This window comes from Salvelinus alpinus, chromosome 14, assembly GCF_045679555.1.
Source record: "Salvelinus alpinus chromosome 14, SLU_Salpinus.1, whole genome shotgun sequence".
NCBI classification, from domain to species: domain Eukaryota; kingdom Metazoa; phylum Chordata; class Actinopteri; order Salmoniformes; family Salmonidae; genus Salvelinus; species Salvelinus alpinus.
The window spans coordinates 14,084,387-14,110,322 of NC_092099.1; the positions used below are offsets into that span (position 1 = coordinate 14,084,387).

At 43.3% G+C, this 25,936-nt stretch overlaps 1 protein-coding gene across 1 annotated transcript; it reads left to right on the forward strand.

Moving 5' to 3' along the window:
* Positions 1-247: 247 nt before the first annotated feature.
* xirp2b (xin actin binding repeat containing 2b) lies at positions 248-25,158 on the forward strand. Its single transcript, XM_071340533.1, has 9 exons — positions 248-408; positions 8,019-8,259; positions 9,297-9,425; positions 10,259-10,351; positions 10,665-10,725; positions 10,879-10,967; positions 11,400-22,986; positions 23,482-23,612; positions 23,865-25,158. Exons 2-8 carry the CDS (start codon positions 8,200-8,202, stop codon positions 23,571-23,573), a joined length of 12,111 nt encoding a protein of 4,036 aa, XP_071196634.1. The 5' UTR covers positions 248-408; positions 8,019-8,199; the 3' UTR covers positions 23,574-23,612; positions 23,865-25,158.
* The last annotated feature ends 778 nt before the right edge of the window (positions 25,159-25,936 follow it).

The window sequence follows — 25,936 nt, forward strand, 5'->3', positions numbered from 1 at the left end:
GTGGTTTTGGCATATAAAGATGGGTCATGACAGCTGTAGTGGCAGAGTGGACAGTGAGCTATGATGGAATCTGTGATGATGAAACTGCAGTGACCTGATTTATTAGTAGAGTGGCCTGTAGAAGATGGTGGCCTACAGGAAGTATTTACATGTAGATTTCGCAGACTTGACATGGACGGTACGAAGGCCTCACCCTCTAAAAAAAGGGGGCGGGGTGTCTGAAATAAAATCAGCTTGTCACCGTCTGCTCCTTGGACAGAGGTGATCACGTACTGCTGGAGCGGGACTCCAACACCAAAAGGGATTTGACTTGTGGTGAGGAAAGACGTCCTACGGGCCAGGGGTTTTAGTGGCCTTCCTGTGGGATTCTATCGTCTGAGTTATATTTTTCTATTCTTCACCGACCTGGTAGGTGGCATCTTGGAGCAACTGTGCCTGTGTTGTTTGGGTGGTCTTTAACCTCCTACATAATGTTGTTGTTCATCAGCTATTCAAAAGGGATTCATTGATGCATGCATAAATGCCACTGTTTGCTACTCTTGTACATCATAGGCGTTTTGACTCTCAATAAATGTAGCGTTCATTGATTTCAGTCAATAATATGCTGTCAGGAAGTAAAACAGTGCAATCAATATGGAGAAATAACAACGTGCTTTGCAGACCTGAGTTCTCTTTTCCCATGGGTTCATTATGTGCCAGTATTTGATGGTGTTTTTTAATGCATGGAAATAATTAGTAGTTAGAAGGAGAACTGAGGGGGGAGGTTTTGTTCTTGTGCCCCACTGAAAGCATTAGTATTGTCCTCACAAAGCAGACATTGTTATGGAGGTCCTGGCTCGGAAGTAATAGGCCAATCAGAAGTATTGTCATTTTACATTTTGGATTCAGACAGTAAGCTAACCTTGAGTAATGTAAACTCCATTTTTCCCTGGAAAATACTGGATTTGCCTCTGTAGCCTCATTGACTAAGGAGACAGACAGTCATTCCTTGTTTTGTCATCACTGATAGCAGTAGCTCTGGCATAGACCACAGCTTAGTTCAATATAGCTTTAGAGCTCTGCATATCAAAAGCGAGGCCCCGGTTTGTCTGATAACTGTTCCTCAGAAGGTAATTGCTGCCATAGACTACTGAAAGTGTTGAATGGCCAAAATAATTCAACTCACTTGATGAAATCGATGTATGAACATTATGGTATGACCTCGGACGCCACTATCGGTGCACTAAAGATTTGTTATATTAAGCCTAAGGCAGGACAGTGTCCGGATTCTGGAACTGGGTCTTCCAATCTTTAAAAATCTTGTCCTCACTGTTTGTCTCCAGCTCTTACTAAGAAATACGACTCTGCAGGCCAGCAACGTTTAAAATAGTGTTGATTTATTTTTGCAGGTAGTTGGCGCCTACATTACTTCACTTTCCTGTTATGTGAGCTCTCAACTGAACATAAAATGTCACAAGATCTCCCAAGATTGTTGACACATTTCTTGGCCTCAAAGTTTCACACATCCATAATAAACATTATAGCTGGTCTATGGTTGCAAAAGGCAATGGTAGACATTGAACTTTCTCCTACAGTATAAGAAACAATTTTCTTGTGGCGTCAAGCATGTTGAAGCTGCCAGGATTTATGGTTTTAGAGTAGGAAACCTATCTTATTTTGGGACGTATCTGTGCTTGTCCCCCATCCCTCTTTACAGGGTCATAGGTTTATACTAGCGTGCCAATCATGCCTAAAAATAGGCTAAAATAGATGGTCAGAGACTGTTTTGCCCTAAGACAGTCTTGTCCACACAATCCTATGACGCTGTACTGATCAACAGCATCAACCAGCAGCAGGACTATCTATGCCTATCAGCATGTTTTAATTGTCCTCTTAAGTGGTCAAGTGTTTATAGACTCAAATAAGGTTAGCGCATAAATAGGTTACTAGTCACTGTTAATTTAAGAGTATACTTATTTATTTGCGGCTGAAAAGCAGCAGATTAAAAAATAACTGATTTGACATGTTCCCGTTGACAGAGAACTTCACATCATTTAAAGCTATTTGATATAGGGATTCAATATGTGCTTTGCTGTCATAAATCATATTACGTAAGTGAAATATCATCTCCAGCCCGACTGCCTTTTTTGCTGACGGTGTTCTGCAGTTTTCATTCAGTTTGATAAAGTAGCATTTGAGGCTGTTCAGAGACCCTACTTTGTCTAATGCATGTTGAATCTGTTTTTAATTGGATTAATGCTGATTAGGGTTCACACCGCATACCAATTCAAAAACCTGAAATTATTGTAAATGAGGACTTTACTCTTAATGAGTGCCCCCTGTGGGATTCCAAAGCGATGCTTAACGGCTGGGTTTCCTAAACTCGGTCCTGGGGATCGTTTGGGTTTTTGCCCTAGCACTACACAGCTGATTCAAATAATCAACTAATCATCAAGCTTTGAAATTTGAATCAGCTGTGTAGTGCAAGGGCAAAAAACAAAACGGTGCTTTGATAATGTATGTTCTACAAACCCAAAATAATATTTAGTGCTTCTGTAGTGCAACGTGAAACTGTACGTCCACGCTTCCCTAAAACCAGAACACAAGAGCTGAGGTACAGCCATCCCATCACATCATGAGGTTTCCATGCTGGCTTAGTGCACATTAGCCTAGGTGCTATGTGTGGAGTGTTAACAGTCTGAGGTGTCAGAGAGTCATTACCCTAACCACGTTTTACACACAGACTAACATAAATCTGTATTCTCCCAGTCTTTAATTTACCATCCACTGGAATGGCTGTAATTGATTTTAATGATTCTCCTGTGTTGGAGAGGGACTGTCTTATTCACTAGAGCACCTGCATTCTCATGGAAAATATCATTGTGAATTCCCTTTGTACTGGGTGTGTGCTGTCACTGTATAAGAAACGGTTACAATACAGAACGACTCACCCACTATCCATGACATGATGTTGATTACAGAACACATTAATAGTCTACTACAGTGTTTCTCAAACTCGGCCCTCGGAACCCCAAGGGGTGCACGTTTTGGTTTTTGCCCTAGCACTACACAGCTGATTCAAATAATCAACTAATCATCCAGCTTTAATCATTTGAATCAGCTGTGTAGTGTTCGGGCAAAAAACGAAACTTGAACCCCTTCGGGTCACAAGGACCGAGTTTGGAAAACGCTGGTCTATTGTCAATGTCAGATTTAAAAGCTCATTTGACAGTCATTCATATGGATGTTTGTGTACCCTTATTTTATAATAATGGCTGTACTGTAAACTCCTTGTAAGGTCTTCAGCTATATTTAAAACATAGTTGCCTTTTTGCTCTTATGTATGTTTACAGTCAAAAGCATACATTTTATGTCCAACGTTTCGACAGACAAGCTGTCTTCATCAGGGTATAATGACAAACACTGCAGGGTGGCTCATTTATATAGTGTCAAAAGACACACACAGGTGTCTGTAATCATGGCCGGGTGTGGCCTGATGTCATTGGTTAATTCTCATATATTAAAATAGCATACAAAAAACATTAATGGATAGCGCACGATCATAGATACAATTAGGCTACATAAGCCTACAAACATTTACAATAGCAAAATCACAATAATCACAAGAATAGCTTCAGCTCAAAGTCTAGTTGAGACCAAAGGGAGCAAAGGTCTTTAAATTAAAGATCCAGGCAGCCTCTCGTTTTAACAATAAATTGTCTAGGTCACCCCCTCACCTAGGGAGGGTAACATGTTCGATGCCAATATAACGTAGAGACGAAATCAAGTAGTTTTCTTCCAAAAAGTGGGCCGCAACTGGGTAAGTCGAGTTTTTGCACCTAATGGTGCTACGATGCTCTGAGATACGTATTTTAAATTCATGCTTTGTTTTACCCACATCATTTTTACCACAAGGACAAGTTATAAGATAAATAACTGCCTTAGTGGAGCACATGATAACACCTTTGATTGGGATCTGCTTCCCTGTTTGGGGGGGTTTGTGTTACGTTCGTCTTCCTCCTCTTCTGAGGAGGAGTAGTTGGAAGGATCGGAGGACCAATATGCAGCATGGTAAGTGTTCATCTTGAATTTATTTAGAAAAGAGAACACTGAACGAACTAAACAAAAATAACAAACAACGAACGTGAAGCTATCGAATAATAGTGCTGACACAAAACACTACACATAGACAATCACCCACAACCCACAATGACAAAACAGGCTACCTAAATATGGCTCCCAATCAGAGACAACGACAAACACCTGCCTCTGATTGAGAACCATATCAGGCCAAACACATAGAAATAGACAAACTAGACATACAACATAGAATGCCCACTCAGATCACACCCTGACCAAACAAAACATACAAACATACAAAGCAAACTATGGTCAGGGCGTGACAGTACCCCCCTCCCCAAGGTGCGGACTCCGGCCGCAAAACCTAAACCTATAGCTAAAACCTAATAAAGGGCCCCACTGGACTGAGGAGCGCCTCTGGACTGAGGGGCCCTCTGGACTGAGGGGCAGCTCCGGACTGAGGGGCAGCTCACAGCTCAGGACTGAGGGGCAGCTCCGGACTGAGGGGCAGCTCCGGACTGAAGGGCAGCTCCGGACTGAAGGGCAGCTCCGGACTGAAGGGCGGCTCTGGCGGCTCCTGACTGAAGGGCGGCTCTGGCGGCTCCTGACTGACGGACGGCTCTGGCGGCTCCTGACTGACGGACGGCTCTGGCGGCTCCTGACTGACGGACGGCGCTGGACAGGGGGGAGACTCAGGCGGCGCTGGACAGGGGGGAGATTCAGGCGGCGCTGGACAGGGGGGGAGACTCAGGCGGCGCTGGACAGGGGGGAGACTCAGGCGGCGCTGGACAGGGGGGAGACTCAGGCGGCGCTGGACAGGGGGGAGACTCAGGCGGCGCTGGACAGGGGGGAGACTCAGGCGGCGCTGGACAGGGGGGAGACTCAGGCGGCGCTGGACAGGGGGGAGACTCAGGCGGCGCTGGACAGGGGGGAGACTCAGGCGGCGCTGGACAGGGGGAGACTCAGGCGGCGCTGGACAGGGGGGAGACTCAGGCGGCGCTGGACAGGGGGGAGACTCAGGCGGCGCTGGACAGGGGGGAGACTCAGGCGGCGCTGGACAGGGGGGAGACTCAGGCGGCGCTGGACAGGGGGGAGACTCAGGCGGCGCTGGACAGGGGGGAGACTCAGGCGGCGCTGGACAGGGGGGAGACTCAGGCGGCGCTGGACAGGGGGGAGACTCAGGCGGCGCTGGACAGGGGGGAGACTCAGGCGGCGCTGGACAGGGGGGAGACTCAGGCGGCGCTGGACAGGAGGGAGACTCAGGCGGCGCTGGACAGGAGGGAGACTCAGGCGGCGCTGGACAGGAGGAAGACTCTGGCAGCGCTGAACAGGCGGGAGCACCTGTAGTGCGGAGACGGAGGGACAGGAGGAAGACTCTGGCAGCGCTGAACAGGCGGGAGCACCTGTAGTGCGGAGACGGAGAGACAGCCTGGTGCGGGGGGCTGCCACCGGAGAGCTGGTGCGTGGAGGTGGCACCGGATAGACCGGACCGTGAAGGCGCACTACAGGTCTCGAGCACCGAGCCTGCCCAACCCTACCTGGCTGAATGCTCCCCGTAGCCAAGCCAGTGCGGCGAGGTGGAATAGGCCGCACTGGGCTGTGCTGGCGAACCGGGGACACCATGCGTAGGGCTGGTGCCATGTACCCCGGCCCAAGGAGACGCAATGGAGACCAGATGCGTTGAGCCGGCTTCATGGCACCTGGCTCGATGCCCACTCTAGCCCAGCCGATACGAGGCGCTGCTATGTACCGCACCGGGCTATGCCTGCCCACCGGGGACACCGTGCGCCTCACGGCATAACACGGTGCCTGCCCGGTCCCTCTCTCTCCACGGTAGGCACGGGGAGTTGGCTCAGGTCTCCTACCTGACTTAACCACACTCCCCGTGTGCCTCCCCCCAAGACATTTTTGGGGCTGCCTCTCGGGCTTCCAACCGCGCTTTCGTGCTGCCTCCATATACCACCGCCTCTCAGCTCTCGCTGCCTCCAGCTCTGCTTTGGGGCGGCGATATTCACCAACCTGAGCCCAGGGTCCTTCTCCGTTTAAAATCTCCTCCCATGTCCAGGAGTCCTGCGATTTCTGCTGCTGCCCGTTACCACGCTGCTTGGTCCTTTGGTGGTGGGTGATTCTGTCACGTTCGACTTCCTCCTCTTCTGACGAGGAGTAGTTGGAAGGATCGGAGGATGCAGCATGGTAAGTATTCATCTTGAATTCATTTAGAAAAGAGAACACTGAACGAACTAAACAAAAATAACAAACAACGAACGTGAAGCTATCGAATAATAGTGCTGACACAAAACACTACACATAGACAATCACCCACAACCCACAATGACAAAACAGGCTACCTAAATATGGCTCCCAATCAGAGACAACGACAAACACCAGCCTCTGATTGAGAACCATATCAGGCCAAAAACATAGAAATAGACAAACTAGACATACAACATAGAATGCCCACTCAGATCACACCCTGACCAAACAAAACATAGAAACATACAAAGCAAACTATGGTCAGGGCGTGACAGTTTGCAGGATTTACATTTACAATTGCCATTGCATTGAGCACAGCCATTACACTTGTAGTTTCCATCCAATAGGGGAGCAAATACACATTGTGCAGGGATATCTTGGGGTGGTAAATCAGAGTTTACCAATTGATCTCTGAGGTTTCTGCCCTGCGAGAATACGACCACGATACTATCGTCGGATCTTAGAATGTGCCAATGTTTGTGAACGATTCCCTTAATTTGTTCAGAGCACTTTGAATAGCGGGTAGTTAGAATGCAATGCTTCTTCCAAACATTTTGGGGCATCTGAGCTCCTAGACTGTGCGGCTCTCCTTTATTTTTTTAAGTGTTACACTCTGCTAGCCAGCACCTCGCCTAAATAGGTGTGCGTTTCTTTTGCCTCTAGATTACAGTCAAAAGCATGCCATGTGATTGCACTGTTCCAGTCATAAATGCACTCTGTAGCTGCAAAATAGATCTGCGTCTCTTAAATCTGTGTCCCCTATTTAAAATGGTGAGGGAGGTCTTGATATTGTAGCCTCGCAAGCCGCCTGACCTCGCAAGCTTACATGAATGTTGGCTCTGTGCAGCGGCTTGCGAGACTATTAACATAGAGTAGCTCAATGTAATGCACCTCTTTTTATAAGCATGTTTATAATTGCACCCATGGAAACTCAATGCTGGTCAAAGAGAACACTAGCTGTGTATAGTAAATGATCTACTGGTGATATAGGCTAGTCAAACCATAATATTGTGTATAGCAGTGTTTCACAAACTAGGGGTAGCAACCCCATGTGGGGTCACCTGATTTAAAAAAAATAATGGGATCAAGAGAGATCTCCGCCCAAAAATATTGCGCTTGGTTCAAAGAACCGGTTTATGTCAGTAACCTCCAATATAAGCTGATGTGGTTGTAATAAACAGAACGGTTTCTGTTTCCTGCCTACAGTGGCTCTGTCTTCTAAATGGTTTAAGATACAAAATAAAGATAAATGAAAGATAAGATTCTCAGTAAAAAGTATGGGTTTTCTGTTTCCCTCTACAATGCCCACAAGCCACGCAGGACACATTAGAAGAGAGTGGACAAGACCAGGCTCTAAATCGGACTGGGGGAAAAATAACATTATCAATGATGAGGTTAATTTTCTACACAGAATATCATACAAAATTATTGCCTGATGATCTTCTGAACTTCCCAATACCTTTCTGATGCATTACAGTCACTTCAAACCATACTTCCTTCAGATTGAAATACTGACAAAAGTACTGTCAGACTGATTTGTAACCGACTGTCATAGTACCAATTTAATTATTATTTTTTACATGGTGGGATGCAATTGTTTTTTGGGGATCAAAATTAAGTTGCAGGCCCAAAAACATTTGGGAACCCCTGGTGTACAACATAGGCTGTGGGGTAAATGTTATAATTAATGACTGCTGTTCCCTTAGCTGCTGGCAGCGCAGGTGTAACTACCAGGGTAGGACTTCTTGAGGAAGCTGTGAACCCAGAGGAACAGGATTCACTCTGAAGACTCAGATCCAATTGACAGGACCTACTGACAAGACCCACTGGCGCCGGGAATCCACTGACACCAGGAGCCACTGACACCAGATCCCACTGATCGTACCCATGGCCATGTACCAGCAGGCAGCTGTCTCCAAGCAGCAGGACAACACCTTCTCCAGCGTGGTAGGCAGACACACACAATACACTATGGATATGGTCATACATTTATCAATCTATTCTTCAATTACCAGTTTTAGCTCATAGACTTACTGACAAACATTCTAAACTTAGAAGCTTCTAACAATGTAGGTGATAAGATTTTTAAAAGTATCATTTATTTTCGATGATTGTCCAAGTGTTTGAAATCTTTGTGTCCATTCTAATGAGCTAAATGCATATTTTTTTTAATTAATTTTGTGTGTGTGTGTTTCATCATGCCTGTTAACCATGCCATGTCATGTGTGACTGTACGACCATTCCATTTTTAATGAGGTTGCATAATACGGGATATTTACAGTAGATAATTATGACCATGTTTTACAGTAGTCGCTGTCATGCAAAAAGTCAGAGTGGCCTGATTGTTGTGATAGCCACTGATGGCTTTGTGGTGCCATATTAGTGGAAAGTGATGACAGCTGACTAGTAGGAGAGTTCAGTGGCCCTGCAGGCCCAGGGAAGCACGACTCCTCTCATGGGGCTCAGAGTGGAAATGGGAGCAGACAGGCAACACAATGGGGTATCTGTGCCCCCTGCAGGATCCCATTAGTCATATTCTAGACCTCAAAGCTGTCAACTGGACTCTGCAGGGTGGGCAAAACAACTATCTGCCTGGACAACATGCTGTGTTGCACCACCCAAAAAGCAACCAACTAGAGAGATTGCTCTGCCATTGTGTAAACAAAATGCCACATGCTGTCAGGAGGCCTACATTGAAATGTGTGTGTGTGTGTGTGTGTGTGTGTGTGTGTGTGTGTGTGTGTGTGTGTGTGTGTGTGTGTGTGTGTGTGTGTGTGTGTGTGTGTGTGTGTGTGTGTGTGTGTGTGTGTGTGTGTGTGTGTGTGTGTAAACACACTGCAATCTAAGTAATGGCTGCTCCAGTATTTTCTATTAACTTGCAGAAGTCTGTAATGAAACCCAAGCTCAATAGCCTATTAGGCATCTGTCTGATCCCAGGCCATGTAGGAGTGCAGGCAGCTAATGATGTTCCACTGCTTCATTAGGTCATGGAGGAGTCTGAGGTCTGCTCTGTGCCTGGGGGGCTCGCCAGCGTCAGGGCACAATTCGAGAACCAGGAAACTGCACCATCGCACAATGTCTCCCAGTTCCACTTCCACCGCAGAGCTGTGCAGGTACTGTAATTAATGCAGGCAGGCTAATGTCAGACATGCGATGCATGGGGGAACGTGCAGATTTAGTATGACCTACGCTGGTCTAATTCCAGCCTACCATTCAGCTTTCCATCCATCCATCCACACCACTGTGTTCCTGCCCTCGTAACTTCCCCTGCTGAGTGGAAGTCACTCACTCAGTGAGCAAGCACACATCTTGGTGAATATTGAATGATTGAAGAGGCTGGGAAGATGCCCTCTACTATATTATCTTTCGCCTAGTCGTGCTCCAAAGGCTCAAGTTACAGATGTTAGATTTCATACAGATCCCTGTAGACTGTCTGTCAAAACCCTTGGATTTCCCACTCTAATTGCTGCTGCTTTGAATGGGACTGTTTCTATAGCTGGGAATCCTAAACTGAAGTGGCACAAAGGGGCATAAAACAAATGAAGTATTTTTTTGTCCCTTTATGCATGGTGACAGCTGCTGTGTGTGATTTAAGGTGAAACATCCATGGAATCGTCCTCCTCTCCTGTCATCCTTCCTTTGTCTGTGATTAGTATAATTTGACTGCAGTAGGCCATCTAATTATCAGCTTCTATCCCATATTGTTTTCAGTGATGCACAGTCTATCTGCTGCTGTTTGAGCATTCATTAAACTCAGCCCCTTTTAGTGCTGGGCTGTCAAAAAGTGGGAGCCATTCCCTGCTGTGTGTCTGTCTGTCTGGTCTGTCTGTGTTTTTGCGTGCGTGCGTGCGTGCGTGCGTGCGTGCGTGTGTGTGTGTGTGTGTGTGTGTGTGTGTGTGTGAGAGAGTGTACCTGTATGTGACACTCAATGTCTTCCATCTCTCAGGAAGTGCAATTGAACTCTGAGGTGACAATGAGGAGCAGTTCCAGAGAAGTCATCCCAGCCTCTCAGCAGGCTATTTTCCACCAGGATGAACAGGTACATTTTGACCTTCTGGATTTCTCTGTTTCATCACATGACAGTGAAGCTGTGCTGACTACCCAGATACGTTTGTCTTAGCTATATGTGTTAACAATTGTAAATCAGTGTTTTAAATCAGTTGTTCAGTAGACAAAAACTCTACAGACCACAGTCAGTACACTGAAAGACCTAGTAGAGAGTGGATTAACTCTAAACAGCTTGATTCGTTCTTTAGTTAATTGCCATTACATAACACAGATTCACTTTACATGTCCGCATACGTTTCAGAATAGGTGAGTTTTTTTCTAATAGACGTGCCTTTCTGATTCAGGTCACACATGAAGAAAACAACTTTACCTCCGTTTATGACAACAAGCATAATGATGAAAGAGGTAGGATGTTACTTCACTATGTGCTCATTATATTTTACACTCTACACCATCATTATGATCAATAGCACTGTTCAAGTGATTCTAAATTCAATCATGTGAAGTAGATGGACGAATCTTTAGGATGATGTTGTTCTGACGTTTTTGAATCTTTAGAGGAGGAAGGTCCTAGATTTACAACCAAGGAATTAAGAGATCACTTTGAGAGAACCATTGAAGAAGCTGCCCCAAGCAAGCCAATTAAGGTAATTGGACAAGGTTATTTAACATGCTTGGTCTTAAACACATTTTATTTCAACGGACAAAAACGGTATAATTTTGGGTTAGGTTACTGTACACAAACCCTGCTGCTTTGTAATCCCCATTGCTGAAAAAGTTATTAACTTTATTTGAATGGTAATTAGTAGCAGTGTAGCTAATGTGTAATTACAGCTTGTTAATTAAATAACACAGAAGTTTTCCCTTGTTTTCAAAATTCTAAAAATGATTTTATCAAACCATGTTCGGGCACCAATCCCTCAGTTAATAACGATGAGATTGAATATTGACAATTCGTGATAAACAAAGAGTCGGCATGCTTAAACAAGCTATACATGTCATGTTTGCATTTAAATGTTGTTTCTTAAAACATGTCGGGGACCTCTAATGACCCCAATAATTATTTTCTTCCCAAAAAGATTGGCCGAGCTGACATCAATAGGTCTCATTGGGCTTCAAATATATCCGAAAAACAAGTCTCAACAAGTGAGATACAAAATGTATCAAGTGCGATACAGAATTTCTCATCAAGTGAGATACATAATGTCTCATCAAGTGATATATGGAAAAATGCTGCTACTGAAGTGATAGAGGACACATCTGCTATTGCAGTTGACTACGAGGACACCGAATATTTCCCTCCACCACCTCCAGAAGATTTAGAGTACTTCCCACCTCCACCCCCAGACTTACTGCTGGTCCCATCAGAAAGTCCAGATATGCCAGTAGAGTGCTACTTATCACCTGAGCCCCCGGAATCAGCTTACCCTTCTAAACGTCCACTCAGTAGACAAGAATACTTCAGGCAGAGAAACCAGTATGAGTTAAAGCGCCTTTACAAGCATATCCATCCTGAGGTGCGTAAAAACCTAGAGATGTATAGTGATGTGGCTGAGTATGAAAACACCCAACAAGAGAGTCAGGAGGAGTTCACAGGGGAGACCAGGTATATATACGAGGATAACGGTAGCAGCCCCAACGACTGCATTAGCCCAGAAGAAGAATACCTGGAATGGGACGAGATCCTCAGAGGGGAGGTCCAATCAATGCGCTGGATGTTTGAGAACAAACCTCTGGATGCCATCAAAGACGACGCCTCAAATGAGGGTGACGCCCAAAACATGGAACAGGAGATGATTGTTGGGAGTGATGTAAGAAGCAAAGCATGGATGTTTGAGACCAAGCCCATGGATGCATTGGGATCAGACAACATAGCTTCAACTAAATATAGACACAAGTTCAATACGTTGGACAAAGGAGATGTCCGTGCTGCAGCCTGGTTGTTTGAAAACCAACCCATGGAGACCCTGAACAAACTGCATGGCGATGAAGAGCTAACCAAAGAGATAGTGTTTACCCAGGAAGATGGCAGCTCTACCATACACATGCTTGAATCTCAGTACATGGAAACTTTAGGCCATACTGAGACCATTGATGACAGTCACCTCCTGAGTCTGAGATCAGTGCTTGAGGAAATAAAGGGAGAAGTGAAGACAATCACAAGCACATTTGAGACTCGGTTTATGTGCGTCCTCATGGGACAGTCAGGCCAGATGTTGGAGATAACATCTATACGCAAAGTGGAGACTGAGAAGGTGGACACTAAAACATCGACCTGGCTTTTTGATACCCAAGCCCTGGACATGACTAATAAACCCGCTGCCCCAGTGAAACTTGTGTGTAGCCTGTCCATGGAAGACAACTATAAAGGAGATGTTCACCGGAGTAGATGGTTGTTTGAGACAAAGACCTTAGACTCCGTTAATGAAGATGAATGGGAGAGCTCAACCCTGCAAAAGGAAGAGATAATTGGAGCCGATGTTCGAAAGCATTGCTTAGCGTTTGAAACTCAGCCAATGAATTCTCTGAAAGATGACGCAAATGCTAGACCCCCGACTATCGGTGGTAATGTTAGATCTGCGAGACACTTCTTTGAAACTAGTCCCGAGGCAGCTTTGAAGGACCTCAATGAGGTAGGGAGCCTCAGAAAGTTAGTGGCAGCTGAAGAACAGAAGGGTGATATAAGACACCAAAAATGGATGTTTGAGAATGAACGACTAGAGAACATAAGAGACGAGAAGAAGGAGATTATTCGTACTGTGAACTTCGACAATCTCACTGAAGATCAAGGTACAAGCTACAACGCAGATGTCCGTAAGAATTGCATGGTATTTGAGACTCAGCCAATGGATACTTTGAAAGACGATTCAAATGCTAGAGCCTTGTCCAAGGCGGAAATTGTCAGAGGTAATGTCAGATCAGCAAGACATTACTTTGAAACCACTCCAGCTGACAATTTAAAAGACCTGGCTGAGGTTGGGAAACTACAAAAAATGGTGAGACTTGATGAAGAGAAGGGGGATGTGAGACACCAGAAATGGGTTTTCGAAAGTCAACCCCTGGAGCACATTCAAGAGGAAAAGAAGGAAGTTATTCGAACCATTAACCTGGAGGAAATCGATAAAGTGGATGTCTCAAACTACAAGCAAATATTTGAAACCACAGACTTAACCAGATGGGATGAATCTCAAAAGATACTCGTGGAGGGTGTAACATGTGGCTCTGTGAGATCTAACAAACATCTGTTTGAGTCTACACCAATGTACGCCATGCAAGACAGCTCTGGCCATTACCATGAGGTGAAAACAGTGCATCGGGAAGAGGTTGTCAAGGGAGACGTAACAAGCTGCAAATGGATGTTTGAAACATGCCCCATTGACCAGTTTGATGAAAGTATCACTAATTATGAAGTTATTAAGGGAATATCCAAAGAAGAAGTTGAGTCTGGTGATGTTAAAACTGCCAAGTGGCTGTTTGAAACACAGCCTCTTGATGCAATTAAATACTTCAGCAATATTGAAGATGAGGAAAGTACAACTAAGGAAAGTGTTGAGATAGTAAAAGGTGACGTTAAAACCGGTAAGTGGTTATTCGAGACTAAACTAATGAATGTCCCATATGAGAAGGAGGAGTTGAAGAGTGAAAATGAGAGTGAGGAGATACGCAAAGGAGATGTAAAAATATGCACATGGTTGTTTGAGACACAGGCACTTGACACTATTCGAGATGAAACAGAAACTGTTCTACAAACATGCACTGTGAATCAAGAAGATGTCCAGGGCAAAGATGTACGAATGGCTCGTTTTTTATTTGAGACGGAGAATCTTGAGAACATCACAGGGGAGGATGAGAGCTTTAAGAGGGTTACAGAGATTGACATTCAGTCAGGAGATGTCAATAGAATGAAGTATATCTTTGAGAATCAGTCCTCTGATATCATGACCTCAACATCTGAGGAGTTCATGCAAAGGCTCAAAACTACACAATCAGAGAACATCCAGAAAGGAAATGTGGTGAACTGCAAATGGCTCTTTGAGAACCAGTCCATAGATTCCATACGTGATATCCAAGAAGAGACTCTGTACACCCGCACTGTGACTGATGTACAAGGAGGTAATGTGGACAAAGGTCGTTTTATTTTTGAGAGGTACTCCTTAGACAAAATCCAGGAGGCTTCCTCAGAAATAGATATTACAAAGTTGCAGAAAATAACTTGTGAGGAGGAAGAGAAAGGGGATGTGAGGAACTACACCATGATGTTTGAAACTCAGCCTCTTTATGCCATTCAAGACAAAGAGGGCCATTATCATGAGGTCACCACAGTCACAAGCGAGGAGATATTGAAGGGTGATGTGATCGGGTCCCAGTGGTTGTTTGAAACCAAGCCTCTTGATTCTATCAGGGATACAGATGAGGTCTATATCATCAAATCTGTCACACAGGAGGATGTTCAGAAAGGAGATGTTACTTCAGCCAAGTGGAGATTTGAAACACAGCCACTTGATACGATTACAGAGGATATAAAAATGTCAGTTAAAACTGTTGAAGATATTCAAGGAGGAGATGTTAGAATGAATAAACAGCGTTTTGAATCTGATGAGCTGTCACAGAAGTCTGTGCGAACAGTTAATGTGAGTGAAATCCAGAAAGGTGATGTCAGGACAGCAAAATGGATGTTCGAAACTCAAACAATGGATAAAATACGTAGCCAGAGCGAAGAAAATTTAATAGAAACAGTCATGAAAGAGGAGGTGTTAAGGGGAGATGTTAGACAATCAGTGTGGCTCTTTGAACAGAATCCCCTTGACCATATAAAGGAGATAGATGAGGAAGATACAGTAGTTATTCAAGATGAAATCCCCAAAGCCGATGTAAAGACAACAACATGGCTGTTTGAAACAACTCCGTTCCATGACTTTAATGAGAACAATTTTGAGAAGTCGGAAATCCTGGGTAAAAGTATCAAAGGAACCCTTGAAGAACTTTATAGCCAGAAAATGGTTAATTCAAAAGGAGTACTCATTGAAGCAGATGAAATTGGGGACGTTAGAATGGCAAAATACCAGCTAATGAATAAGGATTCTCCAGAGATCCAAAGAGAGGAAATCATCAGCGGGGATCTGAGCAACATTATGATGAATCTTTTGAACCGTCGGGAAAGAATTGAGAGGGGAGTAGTGGTAGAGTCAGAGGAGAAGGGTAATATCAGTACAACAGTGCATCAACTGTTCAACCAAGAGAGGGGCATCAGTGTGGAAAAGGAGGAAATATTAAGAGGTGACATCCAGGAAGCTGTAAACAATCTTCTCAAGGAGGGAGGATCTGCTAAACGTGGTATACTCCTTCAAGAGGATGAGAAGGGAGATGTGCGAATGACTATATATTCTCTTCTAAATAAAGAAGAAGACATCAGTGTTGAAAAAGAGGATATAATCAAAGGCAATATAAGAAATGCACTCCAAAGACTATCCAACCCAGAAAACCAAGAGCAGATAAGGATAAAGGTGGATGAGAACGAAAAGGGAAACGTGAACTTTTACTCCACATGCATTGAATCTGGGGCGCTTGACTATCTCAAACAACTCCAGGTAGAGCCAGATGAGACTCCACCTGAAAGGGTAGAGAAAGAGGAGATTATTAGAGGAGATATAAAGGGGACAAAACTCATTCTTGACAGTAATCGAGCACAAATTGAACGTACAGTATATGAAGAGGACATAGTGCGCGGAGATGTTCACAACTCAGTCAAGGTTTTCATGACTGAACCCACACTCTCACTGGATGGCCTACAGAAAGAGGAAATTGTGAGGGGTGATTTGAAAGCCGCTATGAACTCGCTGTCTCAGTTTGTAAATCAGACAGTGGTTGTAGAGAAAGAGGAGGTGGTAAGAGGTAACATACACAAAGCCCGAAGGCACCTTGAGTTGGCTCAAAGACGGCCCAAGGAGGTGGAAAAGCCAGAGATTGTCCGCGGCAACATCAAAGGTGCATTGAGGTCCCTAGAGAAATCTGCAACCTCTAAAGTTGAAGTTGTCATCGAAGATTTAATACCTGGAGACATCAAAGGTACCTTAAAATCCCTGGAGCAGGCAAAGCAAACAGTCAGGGCGATCGAGAAGGAAGAGATTGTAAAGGGTAACATTCATACAGCCAAGCAATGTTTACAAGAGGCTTCTAATGACAGGAGGACATGCCAACAGGAAATGGATGTTCAGGGAAATGTGAGAGGCACTATTGAGCTCTTATTGGAACCACCAGCTTCTCCAAGATTGACACGGAGACCCAGCTTCGAGGGTGATGTGAAAATGTCCATTAAGTCACTCTACGAGACACATGAGGTGCAGGAGGCAAGGGAGGAACAAACTCAACCAGAGAAAGAGGAGGTGATAAAGGGTGATGTTAAAGGCACAATCAAATCCTTGCTGGAATCAGCTCAGCGTGCAGCTCCTAAAATCAGAGTGGGAGCTAGAAGGGTCAAAGTTCCTGTGAGCTCTCCATTGTGCTCACAGCAAGGAAGCCCTCTATTACGTTCACAGCAAGGTAGCCCTGAATGTTCTGTTGTAAACAAAACTGAGAGTGAGACACTTAAAAATAGGTCTCAAAGCATTGAAGCACAAAGAAACTTACGAAAAATAAAGACGGCTAATTCAGTCAAAACGGAGAGCTCAGAGAATCAATCCCTCTCAACTCAAACCACAATCAATACATCTGAATCACAGACTACTCAACAATCAACGGAAGTAATACAACACACAACCATCACTCAAAACCATGGTATTAAAACATTGGAGACTAAGTTCTGTAACCTCAATTCAAGTAGAAAGGGTTTGATCAGACTAGATAAAACCAAAGTGAAAACAAATGTTCTTACCCCAACACGGACATTGTCTGAGTCTGAACTTTCTCTCCCTCCCCCACCTCCATGTGATGATCAATCATCCCTAACCCCAGCCTCCTCTATCAATAGGCTGGACTTGGACCTTCCTCCTCCCCCAACTCCTCCTCCCCCACCACCTGTTGAGACTGATCATTTTCCTCCCCCACCACCACAGGATTTCCTTCCACCCCCACCCTCGCAGTATGAACTGGACTCTATGTCATCCCAGACACCTCATCAATCATTAGCTAAAGCCACAAAAGTTACTGTCAAAAAGGTGAAAGGTCCTGCATTGCACCAAGTGTCAAAACATGAGCCAACCGGTCAGATTCAGAAAATTCAACAGGCAACCTCAGAGAAACATACAACCATAGCCAACAAATCTGTGATGGAAATCAGCAAAACTCAAATTGAATCAACATCATTTTCATCAAAAACAGTTTCGTCAGAAATCCCAAAACCACCAGAATCACCACGACAATTAAAGAAAGTTTATGTTGCCCCTATAAGATTTACACATCCACCCTCTCCCCCTCCCTTCCTGAAATCCACTCAATTCAAAACTCCATTAATAAAGGCAGAGGAAAAGTACAGAAAACAGAAAGATGATAGTACATCGCCTGCTACACTGAGTCCCATTTTCATGCATGAGCCAGTAACTGCTGCCCTTGAAATGCTCTCCTCTGAGGAGACCAGAATGGAGCAATCAAACAAGAGCATGATGTTTGGTTTCACTCAAGAGAATGCTGAAAAGACTGTGACCAATGTCAAGTCAGACACACTGTCATCTGATTTTTCCAAGCACGCCCAAATCTCAGATACTCCTTCAAGCACGAATTTGATCTCTGCTGGGAATGGGCAAAATCTCCCTGAATCTGCTGTTACTTATGCAAATATACATCATATTGTCTCTAATGAAACATCCAAAGTCTCCTCCATTCAGCACCAGACATCTATTTCCTCCACAAAGCAACAGACAGTTACTGCAGCTAAACAACAGGTATCGTCAGCATACACAGAGCATTCACACTTTGCTGTAAGTAGCTCTCAAGTCCAGATCTCGACCAGTGATGCTAAAAAGGTTGAAAATATGAAAAAAGATGTCAGGAAAGATGTCAAAAACCTCAAAACCAACTCTCAAGTCCAGATCTCGACCAGTGACGATAAAAAGGTTGAAAAAGTGAATAAAGATGTCAGGAAAGATGTCAAAAACCTCAAAACCAACTCTCAAGTCCAGATCTCGACCAGTGACGATAAAAAGGTTGAAAATGTGAATAAAGATGTCAGGAAAGATGTCAAAAACCTCAAAACCAACTCTCAAGTCCAGATCTCGACCAGTGACGATAAAAAGGTTGAAAATGTGAATAAAGATGTCAGGAAAGATGTCAAAAACCTCAAAACCAACTCTCAAGTCCAGATTTCGAACAGTGACGATAAAAAGGTTGAAAATGTGAATAAAGATGTCAGGAAAGATGTCAAAAACCTCAAAACCAACTCTCAAGTCCAGATTTCGACCAGTGACGATAAAAAGGTTGAAAATGTGAAAAAAGATGTCAGGAAAGATGTCAAAAACCTCAAAACCAACTCTCAAGTCCAGATCTCGACCAGTGACGATAAAAAGGTTGAAAATGTGAAAAAAGATGTCAGGGAAGATGTCAAAAACCTCAAAACCAACTCTCAACTCCAGATCTCGACCAGTGACGATAAAAAGGTTGAAAATGTGAATAAAGATGTCAGGAAAGATGTCAAAAACCTCAAAACCAACTCTCAAGTCCAGATCTCGACAAGTGACGATAAAAAGGTTGAAAATATGAATAAAGATGTCAGGAAAGATGTCAAAAATCTCAAAAACAACTCTCAAGTCCAGATCTCGACCAGTGATACTAAAAAGGTTGAAGATACAAAAACAGATGCCATGAAAGATGTCAGAAATCTAAAAACTAAAGATTCCCATAAATCTGAGGACAAGAAGAAGAAGAAGGATAATTCTGCATCCCAAGGACCCGAAAAGGTTTCTGACCAGCCTACCAAAACAGAAAAGGTAACCCAAGAAACAATTGTCAAAGCAGCCAAATCACCCTTGGAAGACAAAAATAAATATGATAACTATGTATCACAAGCACCTGAGAAGGTTCCTAGTCAGTCAATTAAAGTAGAAAAGGTAACCTCAGAAACTACTGTCAAAATAGTCAAAAAGAAGGCCAAAGGGAAAGAAAAGCAAGTAGAAGTAAAAGACATGAAACAGCCAGATGAAACTAAGAAGGAAATAATTTCACAGGTGAAGGATGTAAAGGTGGAAGTGAAGGTTGTCACTAAGGTAAAGGTTTCTAGTGAGCAAACGCATCATGAGACTGAGGACAAAGTCAAGGTCAAGGAGGACATTCAGAAAGCTCTTGCTGTTAATGACAACCAACCAGCAACTCCAACTCCCGCAAGAAAGAAGAAGAAGAAGAAGAAGAGGTCAAAAGCCAAAGATGTGGCTGCCTCTGCAGAATCAACTAAATCTGTTTCTGAAAGTTCCACTCAAAGTCAGGAGATCACTGTAGTGCAGACGCACAACGCCCATCAAGAGGAGCACATTCAGGTACATAAGGAAGTGATTATCACTGAAAGCAAAGTTGAAAGCAAAGTTCATCAAAGTATCCAGGAACAAGGAACAGTGAAAGTCGAAAAACAAGTCAAGGCATCGCAAAAGAAGAAAGAGGTGACCGCAAACCAGCAGATTCAAGAGAAACCAACGGAGGAATACAGAAATGTTCCAGTGAAAGTGGAAAGTGGGAAAATGACAAGCCAGTCAGCACAAAAGGAACCTGCGAAGCCCTCAACAGGGAGCACTGAGGATTCTCAAAGACGAGAACATGTCCAGAAGTTAATCTCACATATAACAGAGTTAGAGGGAGCTACAGGACAAATGGATTCTAAATCTGTGAAGACATTGCTCAATACTATTCCAGAGTGGCTCATTGGTCCTGAGGAAACAATTTATTTGGAGGGAACTGCAGTTGAACATAATATACAAAAGCTTACAGAAATTGTTTCAAATGTGAAAAAACTAGCAAAAGCAAAGCTGATGTGTTTAGAGGGAACCCACACTACTCTGGAAAAGCATAAGAGTAAACCTACTTCTGAAAAGATCATTGTTGGTGGTGCAACTCAAAAAATACGTAAGATAAGTGTTGGCTCTTCGAAAGTTGAAAGTCAAAAGAAAGTTGTGGAAAGTAAAAAGACATCACATGAAAGCAAAAAGCAAGAGTTGAGTGTAAAATATATTGATCGTAGCGCACCCTCACCCTTACTACGGATGCGCTCACCCTCACCCACCTTTATTACCATTGAATCTACCCAGAGAACGGACTCACCTCGGAGAATAACCCCATCACCTATCACAACGCTCAGACCAGCCACTCCCCCAACGCCTCCCCCTCGCAAATTTGAACCTCCTACATCACACATCAATAGGGCTACACCCTCTCCCACCTTTCCTAGAGCAGAGAACTTGGCGTGGATAAAAGATACTACAGCCCAGCTTTCTTGTGGAGTGATGCCACCTCCAGTTCCTCTTCCTATGCAAGTCACAGAAAATAAATCTGACATTGTGGAATCCCCCGCATCATTCTATCGGCAGATCAAAATTGAGGAACAAACTGAGGAAACTTCTGAAATGTTAGCCAAGACAATTGTCACTGCCAAAAAACACAAAAAAGAATTATATGAAGAGGCTCAAAAGGCTGCTGTGGAGGTCACAGGTGGAAAGTCATTCCCTCAAATGGATAAAGAAGACATGGACGCTTCAGAAATCTCAGACTCATCAATGGTGACTACATCAGTGAGAGACAAGAGGGATTTTTTTGAAGAAGCACAAAAAGCTGCAGAAAATAAGACTTATGTGCGAAAGGATCCCATTGACATACCCGAGCGCTTGGGCCCAGACATGGAGGAGCCCAAAACAACAAACCAAGACAGTAAGGATGAAACACAAAGCACATATGAGAAAATCACAGAGAACAGCACTGAAGTAGTGGGATCTACAGAGTCAACCGATAAAGAATTGATGGAAGCTTCAAAAATGTCAGAGTCGTCAATAGTGACTACATCCGTGAGAGACAAGAGAGAGTTTTTTGAAGAGGCACAAAAAGCTGAAACAAATAAGACCTATGTACGAAAAGACCCTATTGATGTCCTAGAGCACTTAGGTCCAGCCATTATGGAGCCTGAAACAGAAAACCAAGAGAGGAAGGAAGATGTACAAAACACAACTGAGAAAATCCCAGAGAAAATCTCTGAAGAAGTGGGATTTATGTGGGATGACCAGTGGGAGTCAGCTGCCATAGAGGCTATGGAAACTTCTGAATTGTCAGACTCATCAGCAGTGACATCAGTAAGAGACAAGAGAGAGTTTTTTGAAGAGACTCATAAAGCTAAAGTAAATAAGACTTATGTGCGAAAGGATCCCATTGACATACCCGAGCGCTTGGGCCCAGACATGGAGGAGCCCAAAACAACAAACCAAGACAGTAAGGATGAAACACAAAGCACATCTGAGAAGATCACAGAGAACAGCACTGAAGTAGTGGGATCTACAGAGTCAACCGATAAAGAATTGATGGAAGCTTCAGAGTCATCAATAGCGACTACATCAGTGAGAGACAAGAGAGAGTTTTTTGAAGAGGCACAAAAAGCTGAAATAAGTAAGACCTATGTACGAAAAGACCTTATGGATATCCTAGTGCACTTAGGTACAGCCATTATGGATCCTGAAAGAGAGAACCAAGAGAGGAAGGAAGACGTACAAAACACAACTGAGCAAATCACAGAGAAAATCTCTGAAGAAGTGGGATTTATGTGGGATGACCGGTGGGAGTCCGTTGCCATAGAGGCTATGGAAACTTCTGAATTATCAGACTCATCAGCAGTGACATCAGTGAGAGACAAGAGAGAGTTTTTTGAAGAGACTCATAAAGCTAAAGTAAATAAAACTTATGTGCGAAAGGATCCCATTGACATCCCCGAGCGCTTGGGCCCAGATATGGAGGAGCTCGAACCAGAAAACCAAGAGAATGAGAAGCAGAACCTTCCAAAGGTGGACTTGTCTGGATTAGTCAACAAATTTGAAACACCAGAAGAGAAAGTTTATGTCAGAAAGCCTATCACAATGAGAGAAAGACGTGGGAGTGAGACGGAATACACAAAGTCTGACATAGAAAATACAGAAACTCAAGAGGAGGAAATGCTTACTTTTGACATCAAGGCTATTAAAAATGTTTTTGAAATGAGTGAGCAAAGTCCATCTTTCAAAGACAAGAAAAATCAACCAGATGAGCTGGAGTCAAACCTGAGTGAAAACACAACAGCCAGTTCAAAGCAGGAGAACACCCAGGAGACACAGAGGGGCTCCGGGCAGATTTCGCCCCTGCCTTCCCAGATAGAAGTGCAACAAATGTCAGCAGACCCAACAGACTCTGAAACCAAGTTAGTCACAGAGCATTTCCTGAACTTAGGTGAATTAGGCAACAAGACTATTGGATCACTGAGCAGCACAACTGTTTCCCAGCACTCAAAGAGCGTAACAACCCACCGTCCCCCCTTCTCATATGCTGACGTGGTAAAAAAAAAAGTTTCTCAGGTGACGCCGTCTGAAACACCTGATGAGGCTTCCACTGAAGAGATGCTGAGGAATTTCCACAAAACATGGACGGAGAGTGAGAGTGTTTTCAAGAGTCTCGGCTACAGTGTCTCGGAGGAGAGAACATCACATGTTGTGTCACATCAAATGAAGACTGTTGTTACTGGTAAAGAGTTGTGCTGCCTGCATGACAGAACTTAAACTAACTGTTAATAATGGCATGTAAAAATGCCCCCTCTGATATTCAATGAGACCTAACATATTTACATGTGCCTGCTTCAACATGGAGAGAGATTATTGCGAATGAAAAAAGAACAAATGCGTCAATGAATAAAACATGGCAAAAGAACAAGACCTAAGCATGTTATGATGACATGCCGGAATAGAATCTCACACATACAATATATTGTAATGATCCTATTTAAATACAACCGTTCTCATTGTTGACCTTCAAAACCAACACAAAGTACAAGATTGCATCAATAGTGTATATCAGTAAATCATGTTTTTTTGATTGTGCCTATAGTGTGATTGTGCCTGTTTGATGATTTACTATACTACGCATGGTCATGTAATTACGCCTTGATAACATTTCTTAATAACTGAGTCATTGTATGTTGTGATAAAAAAGGCTATAATGGTGTTCACTTTTCTCTGGCAGACTCGAGTACCCAAGTCGGAGCTTTGCACTGTATGTCGGAGGAGGGTCTATCCGATGGAGGCTCTAATAGCGGACAGAAAAAAATTCCATAAATCTTGTTTCTGCTGCGAGCACTGCAGAAATAAATTAAGGTAAAGTACATATCAACCAAACCAAGTGGAATTCAAAGTACTGTGAGTGGATTTTTGCTGTGAACTGGTAAGCAGTGCTTGAATGGTTGTGGTCCCAACAGTTTGTTGCTGCACATAAGACACCAATTCTATTGTGTTATGTTTGCAAATTAAGCAGTAAAAAGTTTGACATGTTTGTGGAATCTTGGAATTAATCGTAGTCCTTCTTCACACTTCACTGTTTTGAAAAATAATTAGTTCTGTCTCCTCCAGCCTTGGCAACTATGTCTCTCTCCACGGACATCTGTACTGTTTACCACACTACAAACAACTTTTCAAGTCCAAAGGGAACTACGATAATCGATTTGGTCAGACACTTCACAATGAAAAGAATGTCAATGAAAGTGGCAGACTCATCACCTCATCAGAGCAACTTGATTGGAGGTATTCAAGGAGCAGCATAGGCACAACAGAAAAGGACACCCTTGAAAAAGAATTTATGAAATCAATTGACGAGAACAAACTAAATTGTAATAAGATATCTGTTGTGTGGCCTCCACAAGCCCACTCCCCACAGAAAGCCTTTAAAGTAGAGGAGGACATAAAGCTGACTAAGCCACACTGGCCTCCACAGGACAATTCCCCAAAGTCACCCAAACAACAACATAGAAAAGCTATTTCCAGGAGCTCTCTTTGAAAGAGAGCATTCCCACCACCATCATGTATGCCACAGAAAACAGACGGAACCACAAGCAGTCGATGGTAAGGCAACCTATGAGGGCAAAAAGTTGGAATTGGGAAAAGTCTGAGATTGAAGGACAAAAGGACAAGTGCAGTTGATACGAAGGGAATAAATGGTAGAAATGGTATATATATTTATGGTGTGTGAGAGTGGAAGAAGATGGTTAGGAAAGTACTGAGGGTCAGAGAGAAAGAGGAGTAGAATGACAGATGGAAACACGGAATGTTATGCTTAGAAATGGCACAGCCTACCTCATTGGTCATTCAAGATTGATCATTGAAGACATTAGCTCTAGATTTCACATGGAATTGACTCAGATTACTCATGTTTACTTGATCTCTAAAATATAATGTTGATGTGTTCAATGGGTCTCAGAAATATTTGACTAATATATTTAGGGTAATGTACTTTAATTGGTTAAATGTATTTTTATCAATTAGTTTAAGTCCATGGAGAGAGTATTGTAGATTTTGAACACAGTCATTATTTTCTCTTGGCTATTTCTTTCAACATAAAGTATCAACATTTTTACATTGAACTTTTTCTAGCACCTGGTGTGCAGCCTAGTAAAAATGATCTTGGAAATACTTTCTTTTTAATAAAATACAGTATATATCCTGTTAATTGGTATTAATATGGTTTGTTTTGGACATTTGTATCCTATTTTAAAGAGCAAATATTTTGCAATGCACATTAGATTCTTTAGATTAGACTACCTTGCTTTGTACAAGATAATTCCTGATTCTTTCATCCTGTCAGGCTGGTTACTCAACAATTCTTTCAAATGTATTGCTGATCCAAGAGCAATAAAATTATTGAATTGGATAGTCTCAATTGACTTATTTTACATACATTTTACACAACATTCATACTAAATCTGTATAGAAACATACTATATGAAAAACAGGTTTTGCAAAAGTGAAGATTTCTCCACACGTACACATTTCATGAAGCTAAGATTTACACTATACATACAAAAGTATGTGAACACCCCTTCAAATGAGTGGATTCGGCTATTTCAGTCACACCCGTTGCTGACAGGTGTATAAAATTGAACACACAGTCATGCAATCTCCATAGACAAACATTGGCAATAGAATGGCCTTACTGAAGAGCTCAGTGACTTTCAACGTGGCACCATTATAGGATGCCAACTTTCCAAGTCAGTTGGTAAAATTTCTGCCATGCTAGAGCTGCCCCGGTCAACTGCAAGTGCTGTTATTGTGAAATTGAAACGTCTAGAAGCAACAACGGCTCTGCAGCGAAGTGGTAGGCCACACAAACTCACAGAACAGGATTGCAGAGTGCTGAAGCACGTAGCGTGTAAAAATAGTCTGTCCTCGGTTGCAACACTCACTACTGAGTTCCAAACTGCCTCTGGAAGCAACATCAGCACAATAACTGTTCCCATGGCCGAGCAGCCGCACACAAGCCTAAGATCACCATGCACAATGCCAAGCGTCGGCTAGAGTGGTGTAAAGCTCGCCGCCATTGGACTCTGGAGCAGTGGAAATGCATTCTCTGGGTTGCCAGGAGAACGCTACCTGCCAGAATGCTTAGTGGCAACTGTACAGTTTGGTGGAGTTGGAATAATAGTCTGGGG